The sequence below is a fragment of the Bufo bufo genome, chromosome 5 (assembly GCF_905171765.1).
Source record: "Bufo bufo chromosome 5, aBufBuf1.1, whole genome shotgun sequence".
Lineage (NCBI taxonomy): Eukaryota > Metazoa > Chordata > Amphibia > Anura > Bufonidae > Bufo > Bufo bufo.
In genome coordinates this window covers 235,765,666-235,789,484 of record NC_053393.1, presented here as the reverse complement: position 1 = coordinate 235,789,484, position 23,819 = coordinate 235,765,666, and the positions used below count along the sequence as shown (strand labels likewise).

At 46.7% G+C, this 23,819-nt stretch overlaps 1 protein-coding gene across 3 annotated transcripts in view; it reads right to left on the bottom strand.

Annotated features, from left to right (window-relative positions):
* DPY19L1 (dpy-19 like C-mannosyltransferase 1) overlaps positions 1-23,819 on the bottom strand; it is a 234,875-nt gene that overhangs the window by 83,043 nt on the left and 128,013 nt on the right. For all 3 annotated transcript variants that reach the window (XM_040432907.1, XM_040432906.1, XM_040432908.1), the window contains one exon: positions 15,343-15,420. In XM_040432907.1, the coding sequence (XP_040288841.1) occupies positions 15,343-15,420 (78 nt within the window). The remainder of the gene's footprint in view (positions 1-15,342; positions 15,421-23,819) is intronic.

Here is a 23,819-nt window from a genome sequence, read left to right as displayed (position 1 = left end):
AGGATCTCATCTCGGTACCTAATGGCAGTCAGGCTACCTCTAGCGAGCACATGGAGGGCTGTGCGGCCCTCCAAAGAAATGCCACCCCACACCATTATTGACCCAATGCCAAACCGGTCATGCTGGAGGATGTTGCAGGCAGCAGAACGTTCTCCACGGCGTCTCCAGACTCTGTCACATGTGCTCAGTGTGAACCTGCCTTCATCTGTGAAGAGCACAGGGCGCCAGTGGCGAATTCGAATTAGTCAATCTTGGTGTTCTCTGGCAAATGCCAAACGTCCTGCACGGTGTTGGGCTGTAAGCACAACCCTCACCTGTGGACGTCAGGCCCTAATATCACCCTCATGGAGTCTGTTTCTGACCGTTTGAGCAGACACATGCACATTTGTGGCCTGCTGGAGGTCATTTTGCAGGGCTCTGGCAGTGCTACTCCTGTTCCTCCTTGCACAAAGGCGGAGGTAGCGGTCCTGCTGTTTGGTTGTTGCCCTCCTACGGCCTCCTCCACGTCTCCTGATGTACTGGCCTGTCTCCTGGTAGCGCCTCCATGCTCTGGACACTACGCTGACAGACACAGCAAACCTTCTTGCCACAGCTCGCATTGATGTGCCATCCTGGATAAGCTGCACTACCTGAGCCACTTGTGTGGGTTGTAGACTCCGTCTCATGCTACCACTAGAGTGAAAGCACCGCCAGCATTCAAAAGTGACCAAAACATCAGCCAGGACGCATAGGAACTGAGAAGTGATCTGTGGTCACCACCTGCAGAACCACTTCTTTATTGGGGGTGTCTTGCTAATTGCCTATAATTTCCACCTGTTGTCTATCCCATTTGCACAACAGCATGTGAAATTGATTGTCACTCAGTGTTGCTTCCTAAGTGGACAGTTTGATTTCACAGAAGTGTGATTGACTTGGAGTTACATTGTATTGTTTAAGTGTTCCCTTTATTTTTTTTGAGCAGTGTACATAGTAATACCTCCAAAAATAGCTATTAGTTTACATTCCCCATATGTCTACTTCATGTTTGGATCATTTTGGGAACGTTACAAGGCTTAGAAGTTTAGATGCAAATCTTGAAAATTTTCAGAAATTTTCAAAAACCCACTTTTTGGGGACCAGTTCAGGTCTGAAGTCACTTTGTGAGGCTTACATAATAGAAACCACCCAAAAGTGACCCCATTCTAGAAACTACACCCCTCAAGGTATTCAAAACTGATTTTACAAACATTATTAACCCTTTAGGTGTTCCCCAAGAGTTGATGGCAAATGGAGATTAAATTTCCCTCCCTCTGTCACCCCATCCTGTCCGGGGGCTGCAAAGGCACAGCAGCCCCCCGATGGGAGAGGGAGGGAGGTCCCTCCCTCTTCACCTCTTCCAGACAGTGGTCCCTACGGACCGCGGCATGGAAGGGGTTAAAACGGCTGACATCTGCACAGATGTCAGCCGTTTGAATCAGAGTGTCAGCAATGAGCTTACACTCTGATTCAACCGCTCGGTCATCCTGAGAATAAACGGGGAGCGGGCGGAAGATCGCGCACCCGCCCCCCACACTGCTGCCCGCCTCCCGCACAGCCCGCAATCCTTCCCCCCGCTGCGCCCGCAGGTACAAAAACACAGAGGGCTGCAGGGGGGTGGGGGGTTAACATCGAAATATAGGCACTTTGATGTTTCTGATCCCGATCAGAAACTTGCATAAGCGCTACAAACCGCAGGTCTGAATTGACCTGCGTTTTGTAGCGATCGGCAATGCAGGGGAATCACAGGACCCCCTAGGCATTGTCACAGGGTGCGGCAGTGATCAAAACTACACAGGACGTACCAGTACGCCCTGGGTCCTTAAGGATTCGGCAAACATGGCGTACCGGTACGTTTTAAGTCCTTAAGAGGTTAATATAAAAAAATAAAAAAAATGTTATGAAGTAAAGATGAGCAAATTGATTCGTATAAATCGATTTTTTTCATCAGACTTCTTGAGCAACGAGGGGCTGGCCCTGCTGCGTCAAGAGGCTCCCCCTTCTGGCTTTTTTGACAGGGTACCTGAAACTGTAGCAGCACATACACAGTTGGCATCTGCGCTAATCCAGAAGCAGCAGCAGAGCCACTTGCACTGCCACCTGGAGTTACGGTGCAGTCGCAAGATCGACAGGGCCAGGTGAGATGCCCAGCCCTGTCAATCAAAAGGTGTGGGGGGGGGGGGGGGGCACACCTCTTGAGAAGCGAGCCAGCTCCTAGCTGCTCAAGAAGTCTCTTGGGTGAACTAAACGATTTATACACATTGGTTTGCTTATCTCAATTGTACAGTCAAATATATAGGGAAAAACTTATGAAAATATGTACACGTACAAAAGTCACACATTTCTGCACAAGCAGAAATGTTCAACTTTTTCCATATTTCGTGACACTCACTCCACTTTAGAAAAATGTGAACAGAGCTTAGTGATAGGGGGCATGGTCAAAGACCAGCACAAATATAGCTCAAATTGACACCAGTTCATAGCAATTGTATATTTTATTTTCTGGCACATGAATTTCAAGAAAGAGGCACCAATCTTATTAAGAAATTGGCATATAAGCAAAAGAGAAAAACTTTTCTCAATCTACTGACAGCAAATAATACAATAAAAATAGTCTATTCTAAAACTAAAATATTCTAAAACTCTAAAAATACGACTGGGTTCTGAGCCAGATAGTTTTCCTACTGTAATAGGGCAGTGGCCGTGGACTCACTGTGCCAACTAAACGGTTTGACTTAAGACTAGACCTAAGGGCACTGTCCTGGCAGTCCCCTGGTATTCACCTTTTAACCCCTACACAGGGATCTGGACTTTGCTGCAAGAAACCAACCAGGCCATTACCTTCTGGAATAGTCCTGGTGTAGTTGGCAGCTGACCCATGGGTTCAGAGACACCAGTGGGAAGCATCGAAGGATCAGGCTATGCTTGTAGTTAGAAACAGGTGGAGGTCTGAGAAGGCAAGGTTCTTGTGTATATGTAAAACAGGTTCAAGGTCAGGGTAGGAAGGTAAGGTTCAGTATACAGGCAGTCAGACAGAAATAAGCATACATTCACCAGAACTAGACAACTAGGAAGCTAAAACTCACACACTCTCCCACTATAGAAGGTGCCTATTATATCCAAGGACAGCCAGCCATAGGCTAAGGAAAAAAATGGACGTGCGTACGCTAGCCCTTTAAGAGGCCAAGAGCAAACAATTCTAGGAGAAGGAGAGCGCATGCCGCGGCCTGCATCAGAGCAGCAGCAGGCTCAAGGAACCCTGGGGGCCGGGGCCGCTGGTGGTGGTAGCTAGGAGTATGTTGATCCGGATCGCTAGCAAAGCAGGATAAGAGGTGTGGCGCCTTTGCCCGCTCTGCAGAGCAGAGCAGCAGCGGACAAAGGCCGCCATTGTGACAAATACAATATACAGTGCATTTAGAATGTCTTCAGACCCTGTACCGAATTTTTCGCCCCATAAGACGCATGTTTTCCCCCCAAAGTGGGGGGGGAAATGTTAATGCGTCTTATGGGCCGAATACAGTGCAGGGGTAAAAAAATGGCCAGCGCATTGCATGATGCCAGCACATCGCAGGCTGCGCAGCATAGGGATAGCAGCCTGTGATGTACCGGACAGCCGTCTTTTCACTGACTTAGGGTACTTTCACACTTGCGTTTTTCTTTTCCGGCATAGAGTTCCGTCACAGGGGCTCTATACCGGAAAATAACTGATCAGGTAGGTCCCCATGCATTCTGAATGGAGAGTAATCCGTTCAGTTTGCATCAGGATGTCTTCAGTTCAGTCGTTTTGACTGATCAGGCAAAAGAGAAAACCGCAGCATGCTACGGTTTTATCTCCGGCGATAAAAACTGAAGACTTGCCTGAATGCCGGATCAGGCATTTTTTCCCATAGGAATGTATTAGTGCCGGATCCGGCATTCAGAATACCGGAATGCCGGATCCGTCCTTCCGGTATGCGCAGACTGAAAAAAAAGGTGAAAAAATAAATGCCGGATCCGTTTTTGCCGGATAACACCGGAAAGACGGATCCGGCATTTCAATAAGTTTTTTCGACTGATCAGGCATTTTTGCGTTGTCCGGATCCGGCGTGTACTTTACTTCCCGGAATTACACTCCGGATCCGGAAAAACGCAAGTGTACTGAAAGCATTTGAAGACGGAACCGTCTTCAAAATGCTTTCAGTGTTACTATGGCCCCCAGGACGCTATTAAAGTCCTGGTTGCCATAGTAGGAGCGGGGAGCGGTATACTTACAGTCCGTGCGGCTCCCGGGGCGCTCCAGAATGACGTCAGAGCGCCCCATGCGCATGAGTGACGTGTCCAATGCGATCACATGATCCATGCGCTTGGGGCGCCCTGACGTCACTCTGGAGCGCCTGGGGAGCCGCACGGACGGTAAGTATACTGCTCCCCACTACACTTTACCATGGCTGCCAGGACTTTAGCGTCCCGGCAGCCATGGTAACCATTCAGAAAAAGCTAAATGTCGGCTCCGGCAATGCGCCGAAACGACGTTTAGCTTAAGGCCGGATCCGAATCAATGCCTTTCAATGGGCATTAATTCCGGATCCGGCCTTGCGGCAAGTGTTCCGGATTTTTGGCCGGAGCAAAAAGCGCAGCATGCTGCGGTATTTTCTGCGGCCAAAAAACGTTCCGTTTCGGAACTGAAGACATCCTGATGCATCCTGAACGGATTTTACTCCATTCAGAATGCATGGGGATAATCCTGATCAGGATTCTTCCGGCATAGAGCCCCGACGACGGAACTCTATGCCGGAAGAAAAGAACGCAGGTGTGAAAGAGCCCTAATGCCATCAGTTAGCATACATTTTGCCTGATCCGGCAGGCAGTTCCGGCGACGGAACTGCTTGCCGGATCTCTCTGCCGCAAGTGTGAAAGTAGCATTACTCTGCAGAGTGAGTGCAGCAGGGGCTGTAGGAATGTGCTGCTGGAGAGCCCGGTGGGGGGAGACTGAAGGAATGTGCTGCGGCTAGAGGTAGGAGAGCGCGTGTCTGAGCCGGCAGATGCACAGTAGCAGGGAGACCAGGGGCTGGTGCGCTGGAGCAGGCAGACGATGGGCGGGAGCAGCCTTTCCTGTCACATATGGCTGCTCTGCCCTTATGTCTTCCTACATGCCTGGCTCCTGTGTACCTGTGTCCCCTGGCTCCTGTGTGCTGTGAAAGATTCTCTGGAGCGTGGCTAAACTACTGACAAAAGGTACCTACAATGTCCCCCTGATAAAGTGTCCCCCAAAAGCCTATCACTAGACATCCACCTCCCACAAGTGTGTCCGCAGTAGATCCCCCCCCCCATAACAGTACCTCACAGCAGATCCTGTCATAACAGTGCGCCACAGCAGATTCTCCCCATAACAGTACGACACAGCAGATTCCCCCCCATAACAGTACGTCACAGCAGATTCCACCCATAACAGTACGTCACAGCAGATTCCCCCCATAACAGTACGTCACAGCAGATTTCCCCCCGTAACAGTACGTCACAGCAGATTCCCCCCATAACAGTACGTCACAGCAGATTCCCCCCATAACAGTACGTCACAGCAGATTCCCCCCCGTAACAGTACATCACAGCAGATTCCCGCCGTAACAGTACATCACAGCAGATCCGCTCATAACCGTGCATCACAGCAGATTCCCCATTAATATTGTCAGCAGCAGATCCCCCATAACAGTGAGTCATCAGCAGATTCCCCCCCCCCCCCCCCGATAATGTGTCAACATTATTTTATTACACCTTTGGTTAAAAAAATTTTTTTTCTTATTTTCCTCTAAAACCTAGGTGCGTCTTATGGGCAGGTGCGTCTTATAGGGTGAAAAATATGGTAATAAATTCACATTTTCTTACATTGCTGCCTTGTGCTAATAAATAAAGATTTTCCCCATCAATCTGCACTCAATAATGAGAAAGTGAAAACAGAATATTCGAAATCTCTGCTAATTTGCTGAAAAGAAAAAACTTAAATACTGCATTGACATAAGTATTCAGAACTTTTACTCAGTACTTTTAGATGAACAACTACAGCCTCCAGTCTTCTTTATGCTGCAAGGTTTGCACACCTATATTTAAGAAGATTTCTACCATTCTTCTCTGCAGATCATCTCAGGCTCTGTCAGATTGGATGGGGATGGGGCAATAACCTGGTACTACTGAACATGCTGATGACTCAGAAGATGTTGCCTCTTTGAATATTTTATTTACTTCATGAATGTCGGCCACCTGGACTGCCTCTTTTCTTTACCTTAGGGCCTTTATTCCACACCGGCATAAAATTCCCTTTGTACTTTTATACTTTACTAGGGTCCCTTTACGGGACACTGAAAAGCTGTACATGATAGTGTATCCTCAGAGTTTCAACAGGTACCCTCTAAAAGTCCCAGAACAGAGGTTTTGGTTGGTGCGTACTGTACCAGTTTATCAGATAATTGGCTAGGTAGGCGGTTAAAGGGGTTGTGTCACGAAGCATAGTCTATGTTTTTAAAACCAGCACATGGAATCTTAATACTTTTGTTTTCGTAATACTTTGTTTTTGTCATGTAATTAAAAATGTAGTTTAGCCACTGAGCTGTTCAATACAATACATCTGTATAGCGCCACCTGCTGTTTGTTCTTTTCCTTATTTTTTGTCCATCTCACTGAGGTGGTCGCATATGCTCAGATTTAGAGTTGAGCGAACACCTGGATGTTCGGGTTCGAGAAGTTCGGCCGAACTTCCCGGAAATGTTCGGGTTCGGGATCCGAACCCGATTTGAACTTCGTCCCGAACCCGAACCCCATTGAAGTCAATAGGGCCCCCAACTTTTCTGCACTAAAAAGGCTGTAAAACAGCCCAGGAAAGTTCCAGAGGGCTGCAAAAGGCAGCAACATGTAGGTAAATCCCCTGCAAACAAATGTGGATAGGGAAATAAATTTAAAAAAAAAAAAAATGACCCAATATCAATTGGACAGAGGTCCCATAGCAGAGAATCTGGTTTCACGACAGCAGAGAATCAGTCTCTTCATGCCATAGCAAAGAATCTGGCTTCATGTCAGCACAGAATTAGTCTCTTCATGCCATAGGAGAGAATCTGGCTTCATGTCAGCACAGAATTAGTCTCTTCATGCCATAGCAGAGAATCTGGCTTCATGTCAGCACAGAATCTGTCTTCATGTCATAGCAGAGAATCAGGCTTCATGTCACCCACCACTGGAACAGGCCACTGTCACACATTTAGGCCCAGGCACCAAGGCAGAGGAGAGAGGTCCCGTAACAGAGAATCTGGCCTTATGTCAGCGCAGAATCAGTCTTCATGTCATAGCAGAGAATCAGGTTTCACGTCACCCACCACTGGAACAGGCCACTGTCACACATTTAGGCCCAGGCACCCAGTCAGAGGAGAGAGGTCCCGTAACAGAGAATCTGGCTTGATGTCAGCACAGAATCTGTCTTCATGTCATAGCAGAGAATCAGGCTTCATGTCACCCACCAATGGAACAGGCCACTGTCACATATTTAGGCCCAGGCACCCAGGCAGAGGAGAGAGGTCCCGTAACAGAGAATCTGGCTTCATGTCAGCACAGAATAAGTCTTCATGTCATAGCAGAGAATCAGGCTTCACGTCACCCACCACTGGAACAGGCCACTGTCACACATTTAGGCCCAGGCACCCAGTCAGAGGAGAGAGGTCCCGTAACAGAGAATCTGGCCTTATGTCAACACAGAATCTGTCTTCATGTCATAGCAGAGAATCAGGCTTCACGTTACCCACCACTGGAACAAGCCACTGTCACATATTTAGGCCCCGACACCCAGACAGAGGAGAGAGGTCCCGTAACAGAGAATCTGGCCTTATGTCAGCGCAGAATCTGTCTTCATGTCATAGCAGAGAATCAGGCTTCACGTCACCCACCACTGGAACAGGCCACTGTCACATATTTAGGCCCAGGCACCCAGGCAGAGGAGAGAGGTCCCGTAACAGAGAATCTGGCCTTAAGTCAGCGCAGAATCTGTATTCATGTCATAGCAGAGAATCAGGCTTCATGTCACCCACCACTGGAACAGGCCACTGTCACATATTTAGGCCCAGGCACCCAGGCAGAGGAGAGAGGTCGCGTAACAGAGAATCTGGCTTCATGTCAGCACAGAATAAGTCTTCATGTCATAGCAGAGAATCAGGCTTCACGTCACCCACCACTGGAACAGGCCACTGTCACACATTTAGGCCCCGGCACCCAGACAGAGGAGAGGTTCATTCAACTTTGGGTTGCCTCGCAATATAATTGTAAAATGAAATTAAAAATAGTATTGAATGAGGAAGTGCCCTGGAGTAGAATAATATATTGTTAAGGGGAGGTAGTTAATATCTAATCTGCACAAGGGATGGACAGGTCCTGTGGGATCCATGCCTGGTTCATTTTTATGAACGTCAGCTTGTCCACATTGGCTGTAGACAGGCGGCTGCGTTTGTCTGTAATGACGCCCCCTGCCGTGCTGAATACACGTTCAGGGCCGAACCATCAGTCAGTACGTGGAGGGGTGTGCATAGGTACTGTTCCACCATGTTAGTGAAATGTTGCCTCCTGCTAACACGTTCCGTATCAGGTGGTGGTGCACTTAGCTGTGGCGTGGTGACAAAACTTTTCCACATCTCTGCCATGCTAACCCTGCCCTCAGAGGAGCTGGCCGTGACACAGCTGCGTTGGCGACCTCTTGCTCCTCCTCTGCCTTCGCCTTGGGCTTCCACTTGTTCCACTGTGACATTTGGGAATGCTCTCAGTAGCGCGTCTACCAACGTGCGTTTGTACTCGCACATCTTCCTATCACGCTCCAGTGTAGGAAGTAAGGTGGGCACATTGTCTTTGTACCGGGGATCCAGCAAGGTGGCAACCCAGTAGTCCGCACATGTTAAAATTTGGGCAACTCTGCTGTCGTTGCGCAGGCACTGCAGCATGTAGTCGCTCATGTGTGCCAGGCTGCCCAGAGGTAAGGACAAGCTGTCCTCTGTGGGAGGCGTATCGTCATCGTCCTGTGTTTCCCCCCTGCCACGCACCAGTGATGGGCCCGAGCTGCTTTGGGTGCCACCCCGCTGTGAACATGCTTCATCCTCATCCTCCTCCACCTCCTCCTCATCCTCGTCCTCCAGTAGTGGGCCCTGTCTGGCCACATTTGTACCTGGCCTCTGGTGTTGCAAAAAAACTCCCTCTGAGTCACTTTGAAGAGACTGGCCTGAAAGTGCTAAAAATGACCCCTCTTCCTCCTCTTCCTCCTGGGCCACCTCCTCTTCCATCATCGCCCTAAGTGTTTTCTCAAGGAGACATAGAAGTGGTATTGTAACGCTGATAACGGTGTCATCGCCACTGGCCATGTTGGTGGAGTACTCGAAACAGCGCAACAGGGCACACAGGTCTCGCATGGAGGCCCAGTCATTGGTGGTGAAGTGGGTCTGATCCGCAGTGCGACTGACCCGTGCGTGCTGCAGCTGAAACTCCACTATGGCCTGCTGCTGCTCGCACAGTCTGTCCAGCATATGCAAGGTGGAGTTCCACCTGGTGGGTACGTCGCATATGAGGCGGTGAGCGGGAAGGCCGAAGTTACGCTGTAGCGCAGACAGGCGAGCAGCGGCAGGGTGTGAACGCCGGAAGCGCGAACAGACGGCCCGCACTTTATGCAGCAGCTCTGACATGTCGGGGTAGTTGCGAATGAACTTCTGCACCACCAAATTCAGCACATGCGCCAGGCAAGGGATGTGCGTCAAACCGGCTAGTCCCAGAGCTGCAACGAGATTTCGCCCATTAGCGCACACCACCAGGCCGGGCTTGAGGCTCACCGGCAGCAACCACTCGTCGGTCTGTTGTTTTATACCCCGCCACAACTCCTGTGCAGTGTGGGGCCTGTCCCCCAAACATATGAGTTTCAGAATGGCCTGCTGACATTTACCCCGGGCTGTGCTGAAGTTGGTGGTGAAGGTGTGTGGCTGACTGGATGAGCAGGTGGAAGAAGAGGAGGAGGAAGCTGAGTAGGAGGAGGAGGAGACAGGAGGCAAAGAATGTTGCCCTGCGATCCTTGGCGGCGGAAGGACGTGCGCCAAACAGCTCTCCGCCTGGGGCCCAGCCGCCACTACATTTACCCAGTGTGCAGTTAGGGAGATATAGCGTCCCTGGCCGTGCTTACTGGTCCACGTATCTGTGGTTAGGTGGACCTTGCCACAGATGGCTTTGCGCAGTGCACACTTGATTTTATCGGACACTTGGTTGTGCAGGGAAGGCACGGCTCTCTTGGAGAAGTAGTGGCGGCTGGGAACAACATACTGTGGGACAGCAAGTGACATGAGCTGTTTGAAGCTGTGTGTGTCCACCAGCCTAAATGACAGCATTTCATAGGCCAGTAGTTTAGAAATGCTGGCATTCAGGGCCAGGGATCGAGGGTGGCTAGGTGGGAATTTACGCTTTCTCTCAAATGTTTGTGAGATGGAGAGCTGAACGCTGCCGTGTGACATGGTTGAGATGTTTGGTGACGGAGGTGGTGGTGGTGTTGGTGTTACATCCTCTGTTTGCTGGGCGGCAGGTGCCAACGTTCCTCCAGAGGCGGAGGAAGAGGCCGAGGCGGCGGCAGCAGAAGAGGTAGCAGGGGGAGCCTGAGTGAGATCCTTGTTTTTAAGGTGTTTACTCCACTGCAGTTCATGCTTTGCATGCAGGTGCCTGGTCATGCAGGTTGTGCTAAGGTTCAGAACGTTAATGCCTCGCTTCAGGCTCTGATGGCACAGCGTGCAAACCACTCGGGTCTTGTCGTCAGCACATTGTTTGAAGAAGTGCCATGCCAGGGAACTCCTTGAAGCTGCCTTTGGGGTGCTCGGTCCCAGATGGCGGCGGTCAGTAGCAGGCGAAGTCTCTTGGCGGCGGGTGTTCTGATTTTGCCCACTGCTCCCTCTTTTACTACGCTGTTGGCTCGGTCTCACCACTGCCTCTTCCTCCGAACTGTGAAAGTCAGTGGCACGACCTTCATTCCATGTGGGGTCTAGGACCTTATCGTCCCCTGCATCGTCTTCCACCCAGTCTTGACCCCTGACCTCCTGTTCAGTCTGCACACTGCAGAAAGACGCAGCAGTTGGCACCTGTGTTTCGTCATCATCAGAGACGTGCTGAGGTGGTATTCCCATGTCCTCATCATCAGGAAAAATAAGTGGTTGTGCGTTAGTGCATTCTATCTCTTCCACCCCTGGGGAAGGGCTAGGTGGATGCCCTTGGGAAACCCTGGCAGCAGAGTCTTCAAACAGCATAAGAGACTGCTGCATAACTTGAGGCTCAGACAGTTTCCCTGATATGCATGGGGGTGATGTGACAGACCGATGGGCTTGGTTTTTTATGCGCCATCTGTGTGCTTTCTGCAGAAGACTGGGTGGGAGATAATGTGAACGTGCTGGATCCACTGTCGGCCACAAAATTGACTAATGCCTGCACCTGCTCAGGCCTTACCATCCTTAGAACGGCATTGGGCCCCACCAAATATCGCTGTAAATTCTGCTGGCTACTGGGACCTGAGGTAGTTGGTTCACTAGGACGTGTGGCTGTGGCAGAACGGCCACGTCCTCTCCCAGCACCAGAGGGTACACTAACACCACCACGACCATGTCCACGTCCGCGTCCCTTATTAGATGTTTTCCTCATTGTTCCCGTTCACAACAATTTTGAGAATGGCAAATTTGGGAATGCTTTTTCAACCCAGAACAAAAAGTCTGCTTTTACGGTCACTACAAATAACTTGACCAGCTAAAACTGTGCAGATTTGGTTGAATAGAGATGTGAGACCTGTTTTTTTTTTGCGCTGTGTGACAGTTATAGGTTTAATCACAGAATGACACTTCTATCAGCACGCTAGCGTGTGTCTTAGGTTTTTCTGAATCACACTATCAATACCTTCAATGTAAGATTTTCTTTTTGGGATAGATTTCAAGTAGGCCTCAAATACCACAAACTAGTTATTTTCAGAATGGCAAATTTGGGAATGCTTTTTCAACCCAGAACAAAAAGTCTGCTTTTACGGTCACTACAAATAACTTGACCAGCTAATACTGTGCAGATTTGGTTGAATAGAAATGTCAGGTCTATTTTTTAGGCGCTGGGTGACAGGCTCAACTTGCCCCTGATGTAATATATGGCCAAAAAATAACCACACTGTTGATGGTTAAATGCACTTGGGTGACACAGGCTCAGCCTGCACCAGATGTAGTATACGGCCAAAAAATAACCAGACTGTTGATGGTTAAATGCACTTCTTTGACACAGGCTCAGCCTGCAGCTAATGTAGTATATGGCCAAAAAATAACCAGACTGTTGATGGTTAAATGCACTTCGGTGACACAGGCTCAGCCTGCAGCTGATGTAGGATATAGCACAAAATAACCACACTATCGATGGTTAAATACACTTGGTGATAGCTCGTGCTGGCGCACCACAAGTCACAAAATGGCCGCCGATCACCCCAGAAAAAAAGTGATCTAAAAACGCTCTGGGCAGCCTCAAAAAAGTGAGCAAGTCAATAATAGCACTTCAATGATCCACAGCTGCAGATCGATCACAGAATGAAGTCTTTTGGAGGAGTTAATCTGCCTAATCTCGCCCTAACGTCGCAGCTGCAACCTCTCCCTATACTGATCATAGCAGAGTGACGTGCGGCGCTACGTGACTCCAGCTTAAATAGAGGCTGGGTCACATGGTGCACTGGCCAATCACAGCCATGCCAATAGTAGGCATGGCTGTGATGGCCTCTTGGGCCAAGTAGTATGACGCTTGTTGATTGGCTGCTTTGCAGCCTTTCAAAAAGCGCCAAGAAAGCGCCGAACACCGAACCCGAACTTTTACGAAAATGTTCGGGTTCGGGTCCGTGTCACGGACACCCCAAAATTCGGTACGAACCCGAACTATACAGTTCGGGTTCGCTCATCCCTACTCAGATTACATTTTCAACTGCCACCAGCCAAGTTTTGTTAATAGCTGTGGCAGTTACAGGGAGAGCGCTGTAGCAGAAAGGACACACCCCATGAGGTGCCAAGATAATCTAGACGAGCAAATGGAGCAGTAAATGTGGAGATCTCTGGACCCATGTCCGGTACAGGAAGAGATTGTCATTGTCTACATGATGTCTGACTTTCATTTTTGACATCAATCAAGTGGTAGGGTACATCCACTTGTAACATGATCAGGCCAAAATCCACTGTCAAAAAGAATAAAAATAAAAAATAAAAAAATAACAGAAATGGACTAGTTTTTGCAATACCATTCCTGCTTTCAGCCTTTGCACCCCAAAGGCGAGATCTTGTACTGCAAATCCAAAACATTCAGCTGTGGAGAATCCGCAGCTTTTACACCACGTTCAAATTTACCCTCAGTGTAACTGCACACTGTGCGGATTGTGCTCAGAAATATATCTTCCCCCCTTCTGTGTCTAATCACCGAAATCTCTCTGATTGATATATATTGGCCTTAACACTGCCAAAATCAGCAATTCAGATCATCCATACATGGTTAACTCTACACAGATTCCTTATACACAATTTATATGGCACCTATACAACAGATGAACTAAAGTACTAGTGCTCTATGCAGATACATTTCTGTATTACAGATAAAAATGTTATTTGAACCAGAAAAATCTAATAGCTGAGATAAACCATGCCAATTTGTATGAAAAAAAAAAATATCAATAGATGTGACAGAAAATACAACTCAGGTAACATTTGGATGTTCTCTTCGCCATTTGCAGCATGAAGATAACATTTGTTATCAATGATTTTGCGGTTAATTTTATAAAAGGACACAGCAGTGAGGTTTCAATGGTTTTCAAAATAACATTAGTAGAAAAATCAACACTTGTAAAGCTGGTCATAGACATTAGATCCGTGAATCTCAATGATTTAGACGGGATCTCACGTTTATGGGGATAGCCCAGCTGTCTCCTTTAGGGCTGAAACAATTTCCTCGATTGAATAGAGTAATTAGACACAAAAAAATAATCAATGCAAATTTTTTGCATCGAGGATTCGTTTGTGTCATATGACCACGAAGCAGGTGTGAAGCGCTTGCTATTATTTAGCGCTCCGTGGTCACCTGACGACCCGTACTGCGCTGCACTGGATCCTGACACATCGTCAGGTCATAGTGCACATAAGCGCGCACTATGACCGGATGCTGTGTGACGTCAGGATCCAGTGCAGCGCGCGGAGAAGAAGAGGAAGGATCTGTGGAGCGGCGCCCCTACAGGAAAGGTAAGCATTTTATTTCACTGCTGCTGGGGACATGGCACTGAAGGGGGACAGCCGGCAATGGATGGCATGGAGGGGCTGATCTGATGGCAGTGGGGGACATGGAGGGGCTGATCTGATGGCACTGGGGGACATGGAGGGGCTAATTTGATGGCACTGGGGGACATGGAGGGGCTAATTTGATGGCACTGGGGGACATGGAGGGGCTAATTTGATGGCACTGGGGGACATAGAGGGGCTGATTTGATGGCACTGGGGGACATAGAGGGGCTGATTTGATGGCACTGGGGGACATAGAGGGGCTGATTTGATGGCACTGGAGGACATGGAGGGGCTGATGGCACTGGAAAAGTGCAGCTGAAGGCACTGGGATGGGGGACAGCTGAAGGCACTGGGGGAACGGAGCTGATGGCACTGGGGGAACTGATGCACTTGGGCTGATCGCACAGGGGGGAACAAAGGGTGTTGGGGACTGACGGCAGGGGGTCTGATGAGTTTTTATAAAGAAAAACATTAATTCATTTCTTCTTATTAGATTACTCGATTAATCGCTAAAAGTAATCAACAGAATACTCGATTACTGAAATAATCGTTTACTGCATCCCTAGTCTCCGTAAGTGTCCAATGAAGGCAAAAGAGGTTGAAAGGGTTTGAGCTTGTAATTCCTAAGCTCTATTGCCTGAAGTTGAACTGTAATCATCAACATACAAAACTTAAAGGAATTGTCCATATTTTCTTCTGTGCCCTATTCTTAGGATAAAACATCAATATTACATACACATAGATGAAAGTTTGACTCTTGGCACCCTCGATGATCAGCAGTTTGAAGCGTCTGCAATGCTCTGGTGAGCAATGAGGCATCTCCATTGTTTATCAGGTACAAAGCTGTAACTTTTGCAGTGGCTGTGTGTGGAACTGCAGCTTTGCCCCATTCAAGTGAATGTGACAGAGCTATGTGTAGTGCCGGGCACCACTATCAGATGCACAGCACTTTGCCTGGGGTACAAGAAGTTAGACTTCAACCAACTTCATATAAAAAATAATGCAGAAAAAAATTACCTGAAAATTAACTTACCATGTGAGTATACAGTATGTTCAGAAATTTCTCTGAATCAAGGTAGCCAATTATATATATTGCAAAAAGTGAGGCTATCTGGAGAAAAATAGAAAGAATAATTATTTGTAGTAAGCGCCATTTATTGCAGGGTGCTGTACACATGAAAATAGTTAAAGTTTTAGTATAAAATAAGATAAAAACAACAAGTACAATAAACATGAACTAAATGAGTGACATACTGGTTGAGCGAGAGAAAGGACCATGCTTACAATCTACAAGGGTGGAAGACAATATGTGACCCATGTTGTATTGTAGGATTTCTTTAAGAAGTAGGTTATCAGACTGCTTTTGAAGGTTTCAATGATGAGAGAGAGTCTGATGTCCTGGGGTAGCAAGTACTAGAGCACATGAGAAATCTTGGAGACGACTGTGTGAGGGGAAGACAAGAGGAGGGAAGAGAAGTCGTCTTCTTGGAAGAGATTATTCATGAGGAGGTATCGGGAGATTAGGTCAGAGATGTATGGTGAAGATAGGTTGTGGACATTATAAATAATTTGAAATTAATTTGCTGGGCGGGAGGAGATGGGAGGAAACACCAATAATATAATATCTAGATTTGTTATCTACTTACAATAGACAGTTCAGAAAAAGGAATTCAATTTCAGCTTACTTTTGTGAACCACATAATAATGTAAACATAAGTGTGATTAGACAGACATTGTCTGCAAAGTATTACGTAGTAGCATGGGATTATTACTGGCCAGTGTTTTATTTCTCTATGGACAATGCACATAATCTAGCACAATAGGGGAAATTTATCAAGGCTGGTGTTTTATGTCTTGATCTAGTTTGATCATGAGAGAGATGCACCTAATTTATTAAGAGATGCAAGCGTCTAAGGGCTGTGTTACACTGGCAGATGAGCGTTCCTTCCTGACAACCGCCTGCTTGGCAGTGAAGCAGACCATTGCAATTACATCAGCTACTGATGAAGAGGCAAGTCACCTCGAAACGCGTCTAGCGAATAACTGCGACTTCAATATTACTACTACCGGCCCGGTACTTTAAAGACAGAAGAATTGTGCGCACAAAAGAGATTCTCAATACAGCTTTACAGGACCTACGGATCACCTGACCACAACAGCAAACCAGCTGACTTGATCACCTGACCTGTCCACCAGGAACACCTGACCTGCCGTGTCATTAGACACACCCACCAAGCTTTACAGTGGAGCGCTCCGAACACGTGAAGTCAGCGTCCTGGTAAATGGCTCTCCGCTCCCTGGATTGTACACGTGAGTAGGCAGTACTTGCCGATACCACTAACAGACACTCCAGTTGCCATCAAGCGGTAAGAGTCTCATTGAGACGTGTCAAAACGTTGAACACAGTATAGTATTATGTGACTCTATACACTGAGCTGTATCAGATAATTGGCGGTGATCCCCATTACCCTATATATTTAAAGTGGGACTTCCTCTATCTGTTCCTATAAGGAGATCTTCTACTCAAGATAAGGAACATGGGCCTTTGATATACATATAATCAGAGACACTACCTTTTTATGTGGCCTTCATATGTGTGTATATCATTTTATTTGCACAGTCCCTTCATTCAGAGCATCTATTATGGACTGAATATCCATTGCTGCCAGTGTATACTATTGCTGCTAAGTCCACATTATTTGCTGCTAGTCTTGACCATTGCTGCTATTATTTATCATCGGATCGAATTGCTGCTGGTTTTGATTACTGGATTCTCCTTTTTACCATTGGATCCAATTGCTTTTTATTGAATTGCAGATATGATATTTTTATTATTGAATTGCTGATATGATATTTTTATTATTGAATTGCTGATATGATATTTTAGTATTGCTGATACAATATTTTATTATTATCAAATTAAATTGCTGTTATATTCTCCAGAAGGTGGTTGTGCCTGCTGCTTGCCTTATAATAGTTCCTCTCTTTTTTACTGGGTAGGTGACCCAGTGGGCAGAGCACCCGCCGTTATCTATCCATCTAGGTGTCGAGCCTCTCATCCATTTATTTCACATTGCAATTACAAGCAGCGATCGCTCGTCCCCATACAGAATCATTATTTCTCGGCAGTAGAGCGTGATTAGATGGTACGATCTGCTGCCGGCAAACAATGATTTCTTTGCCTGCATAAAAGATGTGATTTCCTCATGAACGAGCATTTTCCGACCCTTGGACAGTGTAATACAGGCATAAATTAGGCACAGCTCTGGATCTCTATGCAGCAGAATAATATACAACTTTTTTTTTTTAACACCATAAAGTATGATTGGTGAAAACCAGTCCAGAAAGGATCTTCATCATTAAATAATTTACAAGAAGACTAAAAGCAGGGAAAAATAATACATGACTTTTAGTAAAATATGTTTTCAGAGTTAAAGTGAACCTGTTAAGGGATTTATAGTGCTCTATCTGTGAGCAGGATAGGATAGAGGGAAAGAAGCTAAGCTCTGTGATGCATAGGTACTGTAGATTTCGATACCATAAAAAAGCATTGCGATACTCAATACCACGTGAAAAAATAAAACCACCAAAAAAGCGGTGCTCATTCAGCATTTTATGGAACATCCGGCCCATAATAGAAAAGTCCTATTTATTGGGGGGGACAATGTGACCAAAAATGGCGAATCTCGTGATTTTTAATTTTTTTTTCTGTTACTGCCAGAGGCCTCTCACCTAGCTGCTATTCCTTGTCCCAAACCCTAGCACAGCCTAGAAGACCGTACCAACATGCACACATCCGGGGGAGGGATCAGCCCTGCCCTGCACACAGCCTCACTATCGGGGTAGGTATTGAGAGGCAGTCAGTCACACGGCAACACAAAACATCCTCCCCTCCCCACACAACAATGTGCCCGCTGCCCACGGGAGAGCCGCATTCCATTCCTGCTGTTTACTCTGCTGGGGCTGCAGTGTCATTGAGGCCAGGTGATGGGTGTGATACGGCCAGCACCCGCCGCCCACATTTGTATTAAGGAGTTAATTATATTAATTGGTGGAGCAGTGGCCCCAGGTCCTCCCCTGCCTCTTTTTCCACTGTGCCGGCTGATGAGAACATGGTGTGCTCTGAGGGCGGTGCGCGCCATGTTCTCTAACTGACACTAGGCTGCGGTAACAAAAAAAAAACACTTTGTTTAATGCCATGTTTTAACCGTTATTATCTGTTTGCTAATAACTGAAATGAAAAAAAAAAACTAAACGTAAAAACTTTGATATAAAAGTTGATAAAACTTAAATTACTCATACTCTCCAATTAACAAAAATGCCCCGATGGTCCCAGGTAAGACAGCTGGAGCTCTGTACTCCTTAGAGCACCCTGAAATGAATGGAGGGGCAAGTCAGGCATTCATTCAAGTCTTCTGGAAATAGTTGAGCGCAGTACGCATGCTCAACCTTTCCCTCCATTCATTTTCGGGCGCTCCAAGGGGTATTGGGTGATTGGTGGGGGTCTCAGCAGTAGAACCCCCTCTGGTATAAATGTTATCCCCTATCCTATGGATAGCGGATAACATTTAACAACCTGAATTCTTTTTAATGGAAGAGTATGAGTACTTGATATATCTTGTTACTTTAACCACCTCCCGACCGCCTAACGCAGGGATGCGTCGTGCGGGCGGCCGGTTATTCATCCTGGACGCATCTACGCATGATCTCGCGAGATTTCCTATGAACGCGCGTTCACAGGATCGCGAGGTAAACAAGTTGATCTACAGCCTGCCAGCGGCAGGTATATTAGATGCTGTTTTGTTAACAGCGTCTGATATACCTGCTATCTGGTCCTCTGGTGGTCCCTTTTGCTTGGATCGACCACCAGAGGACACAGGCAGCTCTGTAAGTAGCACCAAGCACCACACTACACCCCCCCCCCTGTCACTTATTAACCCCTTATTTACCCCTGATCACCCCATATAAACTCCCTGATCACCCCCCTGTAAGGCTCCATTCAGACGTCCGTATGTGTTTTGCGGATCCGCAAAACACGGACACTGGCAATGTGCTTTCCGCATTTTGCGGATCCGCACATTGCCAGAACTATATAGAAAATGCCTTTTCTTGTCCGCAATAGCGGACAAGAATAGGACATGTTCTATATTTTTACGGAACGGAAGTGCGGACCCGGAAGTGCAGATCCGCAATTCCGGATCCAAGCGGGACAAAGTTTGTCCCCATAGAAATGAATGGGTCCACAATTCCGTTCCGCAAAATGCGGAACAGAATTGCGGACGTGTGAATGGGGCCTAAGGGTCCCTTATCACCGCCAGTTAGATAGCCACTTGCTAGGTAGTTAGCGCCCACCGCACCGCAGTCACTGATTATTCGCTGATTAGCGTCATCGCTGTCGCTAATCAGAACTAGTACTATATAGTATCTGTAAGTGATCAAGACTGATCGCAATCAGATCTATATCAGTACATTAGGGTCACCTTAGGCTCTACAAAAAACGCAGTGTTCGCCCGATCAGGCCTGATCTTGTGCGCACACTTGCGTTCAGTCCGCCCCACCGCAGTGACAGAAATGTTTTTTTTCTGATCACTGCAAAAAACATCGTAAAATCACTGCAGCGCTATGAAGATCACTTTTGAGCTTTTTGGATCTTTATTAGCGATCGCCACTTTTTTTTTTTTTGCTAATTTTTTGGCAGAGATTTTTTCATCCACATTGATTGATGCGAATGAAGAAATCTGTGCCGTTCATTTTTTTTTTTCAGCCGAGAGGCTGAACGAAAAAAAAAAATCTCATTACCCGTATGCTCAATATAAGGCCTCATGCACACGACCGTGCCGTTTTTCGCGGATGCGCAAAAAACGGAAGGCGCCCGTGTTGACTTCCACAATTTCGGCAATATAAATGCAATATAAATGCAATATAAATGCCTATTCTTGTCCGCAAAGCGCGGACAAAAATTGGACAGATTATATTTTTTTAGCGGGGCCGCGGAACGGAGCCACGGATGCGGACAGCACACGGAGTGCTGTCCGCATCTTTTGCGGCCCCATTGAAATAATAGGGTCCGCATCCGAGCCGCCAAAACGGCGGCTCGGATGCGGACCCAAACAACGGTCGTGTGCATGAGGCCTAAAGGAGAATAGCAGAAACTCCTAATGCTGGCCATACATGTATTGATTGCCGAGACCCTCAAATGCCAAGGCAGTACAAACACCCCACAAATGACCCCATTTTGGAAAGAAGACACCCCAAGGTATTCGCTGAGGGGCATATTGAGTTCATGAAAGATTGAACTTTTTGTCACAAGTTAGCGGAAAGGGAGACTTGGTGAGAAAAATAAATAAAAATAATCAATTTCCGCTAACTTGTACCAAAAAAAAAAAAATCTTATATGAACTCGCCATGCCCTTCACGGAATACCTTGGGGTGTCTTCTTTCCAAAATGGGGTCACATGTGGGGTATTTATACTGCCCTGGCATTTTAGGGGCCCTAAAGCGTGAGAAGAAGTCTGGAATCCAAATGTCTAAAAATGCCCTCCTAAAAGGTACTCGTCGGACTTTCGGCCCCTTTGCGCATCTTGGCTGCAAAAAAGTGTCACACATGTGGTATCGCCGTACTCAGGAGAAGTAGGGCAATGTGTTTTGGGGTGTCTTTTTACATATACCCATGCTGGGTGAGAAAAATATCTCTGTAAATTGACAACTTTGTATAAAAAAAAATGGGAAAAGTTGTCATTTACTGAGATATTTCTCTCACCCAGCATGGGTATATGTAAAAATACACCCCAAAACACATTGCCCTACTTCTCCTGAGTACGGAGATACCACGTGTGACACTTTTTTGCAGCCTATGTGCGCAAAGGGGCCCAAATTCCAATGAGTACTTTTAGGATTTCACAGGGCATTTTTTACGCATTTGGATTCCAAACTACTTCTCACGCTTTAGGGCCCCAAAAATACCAGGGCAGTATAAATACCCCACAAATGACCCCATTTTGGAAAGAAGACACCCCAAGGTATTTAGTGAGGGGTATGGCGAGTTCATGTAAAATTTTATTTTTTGTCACAAGTTAGTGGAATATGAGACTTTGTAAGAGAAAATAAATAAATTAAAAAAATAAATCATTTTCCACTAACTTGTGCCCAAAAAAAAATGTTCTAGGAACTAGCCATGCCCATCACGGAATACCTTGGGGGAACAGGAGGAGCACTGCCAGAGCCCTGCAAAATGACCTCCAGCAGGCCACAAATGTGCATGTGTCTGCTCAATGTGACAGACGTGACAGAGTCTGGAGACGCCGTGGAGAACGTTCTGCTGCCTGCAACATCCTCCAGCATGACCGGTTTGGCATTGGGTCAGTAATGGTGTGGGGTGGCATTTCTTTGGAGGGCCGCACAGCCCTCCATGTGCTCGCCAGAGGTAGCCTGACTGCCATTAGGTACCGAGATGAGATCCTCAGACCCCTTGTGAGACCATATGCTGGTGCGGTTGGCCCTGGGTTCCTCCTAATGCAAGACAATGCTAGACCTCATGTGGCTGGAGTGTGGCAGCAGTTCCTGCAAGACGAAGGCATTGATGCTATGGACTGGCCCGCCTGTTCCCCAGACCTGAATCCAATTGAGCACATCTGGGACATCATGTCTCGCTCTATCCACCAACGTCACATTGCACCACAGACTGTCCAGGAGTTGGCAGATACTTTGGTCTGGGAAGAGATCCCTCAAGAGACTGTCCGCCACCTCATCAGGAGCATGCACAGGCGTTGTAGGGAGGTCATACAGGCACGTGGAGGCCACACACACTACTGAGCCTCATTTTGACTTGTTTTAAGGACATTACATCAAAGTTGGATCAGCCTGTAGTGTGTTTTTCCACTTTAATTTTGTGTGACTCCAAATCCAGACCTCCATGGGTTGAAAAATTTGATTTCCATTTTTTTTGTGTGATTTTGTTGTCAGCACATTCAACTATGTAAAGAACAAAGTATTTCAGAAGAATATTTAATTAACTCAGATCTAGGATGTGTTATTTTTGTGTTCCCTTTATTTTTTTGAGCAGTGTATATAATTGCAATTGCAATAGTGGGGGTACAGATATAGTCATTCAGCACAAAGTTCACCTTCAATCATTTGCTGTCACTCTGGGTGCTGGTGCTGTCACTCTGGGTGTTGGGTGCTGGTGCCCACCCATGTGGTTCGCAACAGTAAGAACAAAGTAAGAAAAATGTAAGGAAAAAATGTAGCGAAGTAGAAGTCTGTTACTTGTAATATTTCCCTGTTAGGGATTGCTGGCCGGTCACTGTTATAAAAAATGTTATGCAGAAAAAATATTATGCAGAAAAAAAGTAGCAAGATGAGAGTCTGTTGCTGTTAATGTTTCCCTGTTAGGGATTGTTGGCCGGTCACTGGTAATGAAAATAATAGGCAGACAGGGGTGGTGATGTACCAGTAGGGTGCTGCACCTAGTGTGGCGTCCCACACGGTGAGGAGGGCTACACCCTGACTGTGAGTTACCTTCTAGGTAAGGAGGTAGTGTCCCGGCTGTTCGTGCATCCCTACTGCGCTCTGTAATGGCCGCTTCAATGTTTCGGCGTCCCACCTGGATGTGACGTCACCTGTATGGCGTCTCACGTGTCCTACTTTTTTTCGATTCACGATCGCTGTATAGCGATCTTTTTTGATCTAATAGAGGGGTAATGTTGATTAATCCGGAAGCGCTTCCAGGATAGTCTTATAAGCCGGATTAATCGGAATTCACCATACGCGTTTCGAAGGTCTGAGCTGCCTTCTTCATCATTGGTAGCCTGCTAACTGCCATTTTGTAGGTTTTTATACCCTGTCTTTGGATCTTTCGAACATCTGGACTGGATTCGATTGTTTGGACGTGATGTTCCATATAGTATTGGTTGCGTCCTTCTTTTCTCCTTTTTGTTATTTTCGATTGGGTAGATTATTTTTTTCATGTGGGGGTGGTCTCCTGTTAGGGATTGGCATGTTTGGATGAGAATTCCATGATTCTACCGATCCTGTGTTTTCGCTGCGTCCCCCCCCCCCCCCCCCCCGCTTTTTTGGCTTTATATTAATTTTTTTTGGTTGTATGGTTGGTTTCTGACTTCCCATATCTTAGATATTAGTGTTATAGCCCTCATAATGTCAATTAGCATTTTGCTTCAATTTTCTTCATTTTTCTTTTAGTTTTAATCCTTATTCTTTATTGGTAGGGAGATTCTTGTCTACTGGGATATTTCTGTCTTGGTTCTTAGTTGAGGATGTTGCGGTACCGCTGCGTTTTTTCTGCTATTGATGGTTTTTTTTTAGGTTAATTTGCATGTTGTATTGTGGATTATGTTTAATGTCTTGGAAGTGTGATGTTGGCCAGAGTGTGCTATTTAAGTGGAGTGAACTTTATAGTGACATTAGCTTTCCTCTGGTTTTTCTTATTTAGTCGTGTAGAATGGACAGAGCGTCTGTGCAATAGTAGTGTATTAACTCTATAGTTTGGTTGGT